Consider the following 12,321-nt stretch of genomic DNA (forward strand, 5'->3'; position numbering starts at 1 on the left):
TGTCTATAAAGTCAAAACTGAAAACAATCTAAATGTCTGTCATCAGGAGACTAGATAGAGTGTTGTATTTCTAAAAGAGGAATACTATGCAGCAGTGAAAAGGCTTTCATTTGATCCATATATAATAAGGATAGATCTTGGAATCAACATACATTTGAGTGGAAAAGAAAAATTACATGATTTTAGCTGTTCTTTAAGTCAAAATAATGCACAGGATACCATTTTTTTGTGTGAGAAAATGACAGAATATAAATAGTAAAAGTATTGACACATAACTTCTTTTTTTAAAATTTCTATGGCTGCACCCATGGCTTATGGAACTTCCTGGGCCAGAGATGGAATCCGAGCCACAGTTGTGACCTACGCCACAGCTGCTGCAGCAATGCCATATCGTTTAACCCACTGCGTGGGCCAGGTATCAAACCTGGGCCTCTGCAGGGACCCGAGCCGCTGCAGGTGGATCCTTAACCCACTGTGCCACAGCAGGAACTCCCACATACTTCTGTTTTTATTGAAGTATCGTTGGTTTACAATATTATATTAGTTTCAAATGTACAACATAGCGATTCAGTATTTTATAGGTTATACCCCATTTAAAATTATTGTAAAGTATTGGCTATGTTCTCTGTGCTATGAAGTATAGCCTTGTAGGTTATTTATTTTATACATAGTAGTTTGTATCTCTTAATCCCCATCCCTATCTTGCCCCTCCCCACCGCCATCTCCCCATTGGTTTGTTCTAGTTTGTTCTCTGTATCTGTGAGTCTGTGTCTGTTTTGTTATATTCATTTATTTTTTAGATTCCACATATAAGTGATAATGTACAATACTTGTCTGACTTACTTCACTAAGTATAATACCCTCTAGGTCCATCCGTGTGACACATGGTTCTTTAGAAGGATGCACCGACCCCAGGATGATGGTTACCTGGGGGCGGGTGGGGGGAATGGAACACAAGCAGGGTACCCAGAAGTCTCCAAGCATACCTGACATGTTTTAGTTCTTAAATATATAGCAGTTGACAAGTATGTCATCAGGGGCATTCGTTCATTCTGGGGTGATGGGCACATAAATTTATTACCAGTTGGAATTCAGAGGCCTCCATGGTGTCGGGTGCCAATTATTTAGTTGCTGGAAATGGTGGGAGGTGGGTGCAAAGACCATGGGGGAAGGGACAGCGGTGGTGGTATGTATCATTCAGGGCCCTGGCCTTAAGGGGACTGGTATGGAGGAAAGAGTCATTATCTAACTTGGCGACAGAAGGAGCTGTGTGGGCAGGATGGCTTGACTGACCTTTGAGGGAGAGACGGCCAGCATAGAGAGGGCCAGGGAGAGAAATGCCATACTTCCATCTCTTCCTGCTCCCTGACCCCAAAGGGATGGGTCGCACCCACAGCCAGAAGTTCAGGAGAGCCTCTGGTACAGCCCATAGTTGCCGCCTGTACAGAGCAGGCCTGCAGGGGCTCGCCAAGATGGGAGCTTGAGGCAACTGCTACACAAGGGCCGAGTTCCATCAATTCACATCTTACCGTCCCTGAGAATGGAATGTATCTGACGGTGGGTGGTGGCTCAATGCTGTGGAAATGTAGCATTGAGCATTTTAATGGTTGGTATAGTCTTATCCATGCCACCCGGCAGGGTGTCGGCCTTGGATGCTGGTGACATGATTCTGGACTTTGCTGTCTGAAAAATCTATAGTTGTTTCAGCAAGGGCTGTGGGGCTCCCTAGGCCACTCCCCTCTAACCCCGGCACCCCCTTACCCCTGCCCACACCCCAGGCCATGGACAGCCAGAAGCAGTTCACCGGTCCGGAAATCCAGTTCCTGCTTTCGTGCTCTGAAGCGGATGAGAACGAGATGATCGACTGCGAGGAGTTCGCCAACCGCTTCCAGGAGCCAGCCCGTGACATTGGCTTCAACGTAGCTGTGCTGCTGACCAACTTGTCGGAGCACGTGCCGCACGACCCGCGCCTGCGCAACTTCCTCGAGCTGGCGGAGAGCATCCTCGAGTACTTCCGGCCCTACCTGGGCCGCATCGAGATCATGGGCGCCTCGCGCCGCATCGAGCGTATCTACTTTGAGATATCGGAGACCAACCGCGCCCAGTGGGAGATGCCCCAGGTGGGTGGACCCGCAAACCTGCACGCTCGCCTCCCCGGGCTTCGGGGCATGCTCCTTGCACCCTTGGACCCCACATGGGGCTGTGCACGCTTTGCACACCTGCTCTGCAGACTGGTGGGCCCCTGCTCCACTCGTGCAAGTCCATGCCCGCCCTTTTGCGTACGTTGTATGAGCGCTGCTGTGCCCTCGCGGTGCATCCCGGGTTCTCCCATGAACACCTCTTGCAGGCTCGACCCACACATGGAGGTAAACCCTCATACACGCAGCAGCGGCCCTGTGCCCCCACTATGGCTGTACTCTCTCATACTTGAGCCCACGTGGTGACATACACCTTGCTCACCTTCCTAGCAGCCTCTGGTGTGCCCTCTCTTGGCCCTGCTCTGTCCACACCCACTCTTTTGCACACTCACCTTGGGAGCTCTGGGGTGTCCTATATGCTGGCCCACCCCTCACCAGTCACCGCCCGTGCCCCCAAATGCCGAGTGTCCATCCTGCTTATTCTAGGCATACATAGGGGTGCACATCTCTTGCACACTCACTCGGGGGATACCAAGTGTGCCTTCCTGCAGCTCTGGCACACCATATGATTGCTCACCCCTCACTCATTCACCAACATATGCCTTGATACACCCATGCTCACCCACGTGCTCTTGGACCACCCTCCCCAGTTCATCTGCAAGAGCCGCCACCAGGGTGATGGCCCAGCCTACTCCTTGGCCTGATATGCTCGAGCCCATAAGTGGTGGGTTTTTAATTTTTGTTTTGGGTTTTTGTTGTTGTTGTTTGTTTTTTTTGTTTTTGCTTTTTAGGGCTTCACCCACAGCATGTGGAAGTGCCCAGGCTAGGGGTCGAATCAAAGCTACAGCTGCCAGCCTACACCACAGCCACAGCCACGCCAGATCCAAGCCTCGTCTGCGACCTACACCACAGCTCACGGCAATGCCAGATCCTAACCCACTGATCAAGGCCGGGGATCAAACCCTCATCCTTATGGTGCCTAGTTGGATTCATTAACCACTGAGCCGCAAAGGGAACTCCTCATAAGTGTTTAAATGCCCCTCACACACTCACTTGCTAACATGCCCTTGGCACACCCGGAGCCCACCTCACACACTCCCATGTGCCCCTCATGCTTGCTCAGTGCCCAGCCCTGTCATCCAGGTGGCCCTCCTGCTCACACTCTCGCAATGCACACCAAGCCTGCGAGCCCCTTACCTGCTCCTTGCACTCACGTGTCCCTTAGATGACCCCAGGCATCTACACACTCCTCCCCCTTGCTCTTGCACACCCTTCCCATCTTACACTCACAGTCCATGAGGCTTGCCCTCCCCTCATCTCCTCAACACCTGGGCCCCTTGCATCTCCTCAGTAACACGTAGCTCATGCACACCTAGGCTTGTGCCCCGCCCTGAGCCCTGCCTTCATGTTCCAGGCCCTCTTACGCTGATTCCCGGCTCCCTCTGCACACTCATCCTGCTGCACGTGCACTGACCATCTGATTGCAGACCCCTCCCACACTGGCACTCCCCCGCCCTGGTTTTGCCCAGGCCTTCCCAGCCTGACCACGTGGCCAGGTCCGCGGAGCACACTGAGCCCGGCACGTCACATTCTTCCCACATCCTCCCATGCCGCCACACCCCCCTCGCACCCGACTCCTCCCTTAGCCCCTGGTACCCCCCACAGGCTCCTGCGCAGCAGCCTCTTCACACACATCACGGAACCCCCCAGATTTTGCACACTCACCTGTGTTTCTTGGGGCACCACTGTATACTCATGCTCCTCTCCAATCTGCCTTAAAAGCCATTGCAGCATCCGTGCACCCAGGATGTCTGTGCATCATCAGCAGGAAGCCCTGGCTCACCACTGGCTCCTCACACTCTTGTACCTGAGCGGGCGCTCCACCCTTCCCCCCTCCCCCACCCCCCCTTAGTGCCCTCCATGTGCGCACTCTTTCTGTCAGTGTTAGTCCTCTAAACACCCACTTCCTCCTGCTCGCTCCTTCCCATTCCACCGCCTCCTACGGGTCCAGAGCCCACGAGGCCCGCCAGCACTCACGCAGCAGTGCTATGACAGCAGACACTGTGCGGCATTTAGTACGTGCCAGGCGCTGTTCTAATCACTCAATCTCTATTAACGTGTTTAATCCTCACACCAACCATAATATGCATAGGTTGTATCATTATTCCCTGATTTACAGACGGGGAAACTGAGGCCCAGAGAGTTATCTCTAACTTAGTGGCAGAATCAGGATTCAAAGCCAGGCAGGCTGGCTGCAAAACCTTTGCTCTCAACCATTATTGTCCGTCCCTCAAAGAAGCCAAAAGTGGAGTTTCTGTGTGGCTCAGTGGGTTAAGAACCCAACTAGCATCCATGAGGATGTTTGATCCCTGGCCTTGTTCAGTAGGTTAACTGCAAGCAAGCTGCTGGCGTGGGTCTTAGATGCTGTTCCGATCTGGCATGGCTGTGGCTGTGGTGTAGCCTGGCAGCTGCAGCTCCAATTAGACACCTGCCCTGGGAGGGTGGGGGGAGAGCCAAAACCATTGATTCTGGAACCAGCTTGTGGGGGATTGGAATCCTACACCCACCACCTCTCAGCTCCATCACTCTGAGCACTTGACTATGTGGGCCTCCATTTCCTCACCTATGAAACAGGGATGGATAATAGCCCCTAACTAGGATGGTTTGTGAGGATTGCTTGGATGCCATATGTAAAATGCTTGATCCGGGGCCGGCCTTGCTGAAGTTCTATTTACAAGTGCATCTTCAGCAATCACTGCATAGGTTTGTGACTAATAATAAAAACAACGACCGTCGCTTAAAACGGTGGCTGCTGCGGCGAACGCTCGCTCGCAGCCGCGACTGCCCTTGTCCCAAGTCCCTGCGGACTGGACGGCTCCCCATCACGTCCCCTCTGCCCCGCGCTGCAGGTGAAGGAGTCGAAGCGTCAGTTCATCTTCGACGTGGTGAACGAGGGTGGCGAGTCGGAGAAGATGGAGCTCTTCGTGAGCTTCTGCGAGGACACCATCTTCGAGATGCAGATCGCTGCACAGATCTCGGAGCCCGAGGGCGAGCCGGAGGAGGATGAGGACGAGGGCGCGGGCCTGGCGGAGGCGGGCGCTGAGGGCGCGGAGGAGGGCGCGGTGGGGCCCGAGGGCGCGGCGGGGACCGCGGCGGCCGGCTTGACGGCGCGGCTGGCAGCGGCCACGAGCCGGGCTCTGCGCGGCCTCAGCTACCGCAGCCTGCGGCGGCGCGTGCGGCGGCTGCGGCGGCTCACAGCGCGGGAGGCGGCCACGGCGCTGGCCGCGCTGCTCTGGGCGGCGCTGGCGCACGCGGGGGCGGCGGGGCCGGGGCGGCGGCGGCGCGCTGCGCCTGCTCTGGGGCTCGCTCTTTGGTGGCGGCCTGGTGGAGGGTGCCAAGAAGGTGACGGTGACCGAGCTCCTGGCGGGCATGCCCGATCCCACGGGCGACGAGGTGCACGGCGAGCAGCCGGCTGGGCCCGGCGGCGAGGCGGACGGCGAGGGCGCGGGCGAGGGCGCGGGCGAAGCCCTGGAGGGCGCGGGCGACGAGGAGGTGGCGGTGCAGGAGGCCGGCCCGGGAGGCGCAGACGGGGCTGTGGCCGTGGCCGAAGGGGGCCCCTTCCGGCCCGAAGGGGCTGGCGGCCTCGGGGACATGGGTGACACGACGCCTGCGGAGCCGCCCACGCCCGAGGGCTCCCCTATCATCAAGAGGAAGCTGGGGGTGAGCCTGCGGGCAGGGGCTTCAGGGTTCTCGAGTCTTTGGGGGTAGGATGGAGGGCGAGAGAGGGAAGGAGAGACTCTAATAACAGAGGGTGGTTGGCGTGTGCAGAGAAAGAGGAACCTCAGAGATATGTGGAGACAGGCGCAGAGATGGATGCAGAGATGGAGACCAGGCGGCCGGGTGGTTGTGCGTCTGGGAGAAACAGAGAAAAAGATAACTGGGGCCAGAGACGGCAAGAGATCCAAAGACCAAATTAGAGGGGAAATGGGACAAGAACTAAAAAGACCCAAGATAGGGTTAGGGACCCTGGGAAAGAGATACGGAGGGGGTGGGGAATTAAGTAGCCCACGGGACAGAGGCCCCTAGAGCATGCCCAGGCCCTCGGGGTGATGAGGTCTAGGGGGCTGCGGTTGTCAAGGTGATGGGAAGCCCTGGTGGAGGAAGAGCTCCACTTGGACTCAGCCTGACTCTGCAGTGTTTCCTAAAACCTCACCTCTCCAGCCTCATTTTTCCCTCTTAAAGAATTTGTAATCCCTCTTCTGGGAGGTGGGAGGAGAGCAAAGCTTGGATTGCCCAGGGGAAACAGCCAGAAGGGGACCCAGAGAGGAACGGGCAGGTCAGCCCTGAGAGGTACTGGGGGTGTGGGCTCAGTCCTGATGCTCACCCTGCCACCAGGTGGATGGAGAGGAAGAGGAGCTGCCGCCGGAGCCGGAACCGGAGCCGGAGCCAGAGCCTGAGAAAGCTGAGTAAGTGGCTTTGAGGTCCAAGGAGGCCCAGCCCCTATCGCTGCCTCCTTCTTGGACTGGGAGCCTCCTGAGGTCAGGGCCTGAAGCTGCCCTGGTCACCCTGTGACCTCAGCATGGTCCAGGCCCCGGCCCCAAGGAGGGGCTCTGTGAAAGGCAGCAGAGAAAGGAATGCTCCTGTCTTACCCCCAAGCCTTTCTACCAGCCACTCCTGCTGCCTGCAGCACCTTCCCCCACGCTTCATCTCAACCTTCTTCCTCCTTCCCATCTTGGCTCACATGTCTCCTTCTCCAGGAAGCCAACCTTGATACCGCCCCCGCCCCCCCCCAAGTTGAAGAGGTGTCTCCTGAACTTACCCCATCCAAGCCCTGATCACTCTGGGGCCTGGTGACGGGACTGGAGCTCCATGCAGACAGGGCTGGAGGTTGTCTCACCACTATGTCCCCAGCACCATCTAGACCTGGACCAGGCATGGGGTGGGCCCTGTGGCTTTGAATGAATGAATGGATGGATGGGTGAATGAATGAATGCATTTCTCAGGCACCTCCTCACTCTCTCTGTGTCCTGCCCTGCAGTGCTGAGAATGGGGAGAAGGAAGAAGTCCCCAAGCCCCCACCAGAGCCCCCCAAGAAGACAGCTCCTCCTCCACCCCCTCCAAAGAAGGAGGAGGGTGGAAGCGGGGGCCTGGAATTCTGGGGAGAACTGGAAGTACAGAGGGTGAAGTTCTTGGTGAGGACCCAGCAAGGGCACCCCGAAGCCTCCTTGCCCAGGGAAACGCACCTTCACACCACCTCTCCCCCCATCCTGCTCTTGAGCCCACCTGTGCCAGACTCAGCTCTGAGGGGAACCCAGGCTGGGCAGAGGACAGAGATGTCCCCAGACAGAGCAGAACCCAGGCACAGGGCAGCATGTTTAGGTGGTCCTCCCTTGGCTCCCTGGGCTGTTCAGCATCCTTTTTCCAGCCCCCACACCCTTGCTCACCTGGAGCCACTGGCCTCGGCTTCCCACCCCCATCCTCCATCCTTGTTTATAACATGGGCCTATCAGCAGCACCCACTTCAGAGGGTCGCGGTGAGAAACAGGTTCATGCCTATAAAGCTCGTAGCCCCGGCCTGGGTGTACAGAGTGAGCTGTCAGTAAGTGGGAGGTTGTGGGGCCAGATACCGAGGACTGCAGTGCCTGAGTCGTGGGTGTGATGGGGTGACTTCTCCAGCAAAGTGGGTGGACTGTGAGCTCTGTCTTTCTCTTTCTCTCCTCGTCTTAGAACTACCTCTCCCGGAACTTTTACACTCTGCGATTCCTTGCCCTCTTCTTGGCATTTGCCATCAACTTCATCTTGCTGTTTTATAAGGTGCTGCTCAAGAGGGGCCAGGAGGACCAGGCGCTCATCTGGGCTGTGGGGTGGGAGGCTCAGCCCCTAGCAGGTTCCCAGGGCCCTTGCTGTTCACCAGGGACAAGGTGTTGGGCTCAGGGTCCTCAGGAAAGTTCAAGCTGGACACCTGGATCTTGGGACCCCCGTGGGGATGAGTGTGGGTATCTGGGTTGCTCTGGAACAGATGCCTGAGTGTTTGCAGGAATTAGAGCAGGGAGCCAGTTCTGGGTTCCACACTCACCCTGCACCTCGGCAACACCACTGATTCAGTTCCATCTTTTGGCTTTTGCATGAGCTAAAGAGAAATGTGTGGGGAGGAGGAAATGGGAAGCTCATGGAATAGAAGGAGAAGGCTAAGAATCAGGCCTCTCAAAGGACAAAGGGACCCTCAGGGTCTTGCCAGGGATTTAGATGATAGGACAGAGAGGCCGTCTAGCAGAGTGATCAGAGCATGGCTTCTGCGGCGTCAGATCCTGGCTCTGCCACTCACTAGCTGCATGATATTAGGCAAAGTGCTTAATCTTTCGGTGCCTTAATTTCCTGATCTGTGTAAGGGGTGATGGCAGCATCTACATCTTAGAGCTCTGGGAGTTAAGGGGGTCGACGCATGTAAAGCACTTAAAATAGTACCTGGAAGAGAAAGGTGCTGTAGAAATGTTAGCTCCTACGAATGTTAGTATTGGTGTTAATATTAGTGTTCACATTAGTCTCTTGAGGGATCCACTGACAGTCAAGATGAACCAACTCTATTTTCAGTCCTCCTGTCACTGGGTTCAATAGTCAGAGTCCCAGGACAGAGTTGGATTTGCTAGCTAGGGTCCTGGGCTCACCCCTTGATCTTAGTTGACAGTCCTGCCAAGACTGTCGGACAAGGGCCTCGGGGTCAGAGGCTTTGTTCACGGGTTCTGGGTATGGCAGACCAGTGGCCGGGACACCAGGGTCCCCACCCTGACTGACCTCTGTCCCCCTTTAGGTCTCGGACTCTCCACCAGGGGAGGATGACATGGAGGGCTCAGCAGCCGGGGACCTGTCAGGTGCAGGCTCTGGTGGCGGCTCTGGTTGGGGCTCCGGGGCCGGAGAGGAGGTGGAAGGCGACGAGGACGAGAACATGGTGTACTACTTCCTGGAGGAGAGCACGGGCTACATGGAGCCCGCCTTGCGCTGCCTGAGCCTGCTGCACACGCTGGTGGCCTTTCTCTGCATCATAGGCTACAACTGCCTCAAGGTGGGCCATGACCACAGCCTTGGGGCTTGTGTGTGTTTGCAGGGGGGTGGGGACACCAACTGAGAGGACCTGGGGCAGGGGCTGGGGTCTCACACAGCAGTTGGGATGGAGGGGGCCCCCCATTGGGACAAGGGCTGGGGGGTTGAATGCAGAATTCAGGTCTTCAGCAAGGATGATATTCAGGCTGAGATTGGATGTGGGTCATTACCCTATGACAGTGTTCATTTCTGGATCAAGAAGCAAAATTTGTCATCAGTGTCTGTGAGGGTCTGTGGGCCTCAGCCATAACATGGGTGCTAATAGGAGGATGTGGATTCCGACACCAGCTGTGCCTGAAGTTTGTGATGCCCCATCAGGTGTGTTAGGAAAACTTCAGGATGGGCTCCGAGAGATCGGAGGGCCTAGCAAACCTTGATATTTTACAACTGGACCAATGGAGGTTGGCTTAGAACTTTTGCATATGCTGTTCCCTCTGCCTGGAAGGCTGTGCCTTTCTCCCACCTCCTCTCACCTGCTCATTTGATTCCTCCTCCTTCCCTTGGGAGGCCGCAGGCCACAGCCGCCACCACTTCTGGGCGCTCCCCTGTATTTCTTCCCATCCCCGGTGCTGACCCTCTGACCGCGTTTCCACATGACTGCCCTCCTCCCTCTGGGAACGCGCCTCTGATGGGGGGGGGTCTCCCGCAGGCTCCCGCAACATCTGGCTCCCGCCGGGGCTGCGGTCTCCTGACGCCCACCCCTTGGCCTCCCTGCACAATCTAGGTGCCCCTGGTGATCTTTAAGCGGGAGAAGGAACTGGCCCGGAAGCTGGAGTTTGACGGCCTCTACATCACGGAGCAGCCCGAGGATGATGACGTGAAGGGGCAGTGGGACCGGCTGGTGCTCAACACACCGTAAGGGGCCCGCACCCCTCCACCCCGGGCTGGGTGGGGAAGCAGAGCTGGGCTTGTACTCCAGTCCCAGCCCAGGCCTCGAAAGATGGGGTTCCAGTCACTGCTGGTTCTGACCCATTTTCCCCAAGGCTTCATCTTCCTCTTCGTAATATAGATGTCCTGGGCGTTACAGTACCTGGGCAGTGCTGGTGACACACGGAGGTTCCTGGGCCCCAGCCCTGGAGATTCCGGTTCAGTGGGGAGGAGCCCAGAAACCTGCCTTTTAAATTGTCCCCGCATGTGATTCTCGCCAGGTGCCATGAGTGGGAAATCTATGAAATCATTTGATTTTTAAACTGAGCCCAGGGGAGTTCCCTTGGTGGCTCATTGGTTAACGAACCCAACTAGGATCCATAAGGACGCAGGTTCGATCCCTGGCCTCTCTCTGTGGGTTATGGATCCAGCGTTGCCATGAACTGTGGTGTAGGTCGCAGACATGGCTCGGATCCAGCGTTGCCATATCTGGCAGCTACAGCTCCGATTAGACCCTTAGCCTGGGAACCTCCATATGCCATGGGTGCAGCCCTAAAAAAAAAAAAAAAGTAGTGTCTGGGAGTTTCAGACACTATTTGGAACTTAGAGAAGTGGCTGAGTTGTGGCTCAGCAGGTCAGAATCCCCACATAGTGTCCGTGAGGATGCAGGTTTGATCCCTGGCCTCACAAGCTGCCACGTAGGTCACAGATGCGGCTCGGATGTGATGTTCCCATGGCTGTGACATAGACTGTAGCTGTAGCTCTGATTGGACCCCTGGCCTGGAACTTCCATATGCCATAGGTGCGGCCCTAAAAAGAAAAAAAAAAATGAAATAGTGCCTGCCAAGACCTCAACTTCTAAATACCATTTCCTGCAACAAGGAACCAAGCTCCCTGGAGAAGTGGCAGATTTCAGGGCTGAGGCAGGGAGGTGTAAAATGAGCCTGGATTATCTCCTGTGTCAGAAAGCAAAGGAGTGCTCAGTGAGACATGGTGACATGCCCAAAGGACCCAGCCGCCAGCTAGAAGGGGCTCTCTGAGGACAAAGCAGGGACCATTTGAGCATTGATAAAGATAGGAAGTGCCACAACTTGAGGTCTAAATCCATGGATTCATAATAAATCTACTCCACTCCCCCTCCACACACAACTCATTGGCCACCTTTGCAGGATGTTAGGGCATCATCTCATCAGCTAGAGAACTAGTAAATAAAGGGCCAGAATCATCAAATAAAATGAGATAGATCAGTGAGAGAGAGCACAGCACTCCCTGGAGCCGGAAGAGGGCCAGGCTGCCGACCCGACTCCTCCTCACTGAGGGCAGTTCTGGGGTCTTTGCATGTCCTGGCTTCGAATGCAGAGGGGGGGGGAAGGGTTGACCCTGGGCACATGTCACCTGGCCTGGGGTCTTTACAGCCTGACCGTGAATGAGAGGTGACCCTACTGTGTGGCGTCCCCTGTGCGAAAGGCGCTGGAATTCCATGCCGCCCCGGCCCTGGTGGGTGCCCCCATTCCCTCCCGCCCTAACATCTCCTGGCCTCTCTCTCGGCAGGTCTTTCCCCAGCAACTACTGGGACAAGTTTGTCAAGCGGAAGGTGAGAGGGTGTGGATGAAGGTGGAAGGGCCTCCCGGGCTGGGTCCCTTGCTGCCACCAGGCCATCTGAGCCCTATCACGTACTCGCTTGGTGTGTGACCTTGGGCACAGGGCTTTGCCACTCTGTTGGCCTCCATTTGCCCATCTGGAAATGGGCGTGATCATCACCCCCCGTCCCTGTAATGAGGTGATCCACGCCGCAGGCATAGCTTACTGCCCGGCGCAGAGGAAGTCCTCGGTGACTGTTAGTTTTGAGGGAGGAGGGAAGGCATCCTATTTAAGCACACAGACTCTGGAGCTGGCTTGTCTGCTTTTCTGCTCCCGGCTGTGTCCACCTCTCTGCGCCTCAGTGTCCCTCATATTCAAAGTGAGGGAATAAGAGGGTCAACCCCCTCTTAGAGGGCTGTTGTGACGATTACGCGACCTACTGTGTGACCAGTATCTGGCCCATAGGAAAGCATCAGACAAGTCTTGGCTGTTCCGGTCAGTCATTCACTCAACAAATGATTATTGAGCATTGACTGTGTGCCAGGAACCATTTTAGGGACCTGGAATCCAGTAGTAAACACTGAGCTGGAAAGACATAAAGAACACAGTGGAGTTCCCTTGTGGTGAAGCAGAAACG

At 56.0% G+C, this 12,321-nt stretch overlaps 1 protein-coding gene across 1 annotated transcript in view; it reads left to right on the forward strand.

Annotated features, from left to right (window-relative positions):
• RYR1 (ryanodine receptor 1) overlaps nucleotides 1–12,321 on the forward strand; it is a 118,699-nt gene that overhangs the window by 101,100 nt on the left and 5,278 nt on the right. The window contains 10 exon segments of the mRNA NM_001001534.1: nucleotides 1,779–2,120; nucleotides 5,048–5,461; nucleotides 5,464–5,475; nucleotides 5,478–5,858; nucleotides 6,534–6,604; nucleotides 7,177–7,330; nucleotides 7,866–7,952; nucleotides 8,947–9,198; nucleotides 9,961–10,091; nucleotides 11,655–11,697. Coding sequence (NP_001001534.1) covers nucleotides 1,779–2,120; nucleotides 5,048–5,461; nucleotides 5,464–5,475; nucleotides 5,478–5,858; nucleotides 6,534–6,604; nucleotides 7,177–7,330; nucleotides 7,866–7,952; nucleotides 8,947–9,198; nucleotides 9,961–10,091; nucleotides 11,655–11,697 — 1,887 coding nt within the window.

The sequence above is a fragment of the Sus scrofa genome, chromosome 6 (genome assembly GCF_000003025.6).
Source record: "Sus scrofa isolate TJ Tabasco breed Duroc chromosome 6, Sscrofa11.1, whole genome shotgun sequence".
In the NCBI taxonomy this organism is placed as follows: Eukaryota; Metazoa; Chordata; class Mammalia; order Artiodactyla; family Suidae; genus Sus; species Sus scrofa.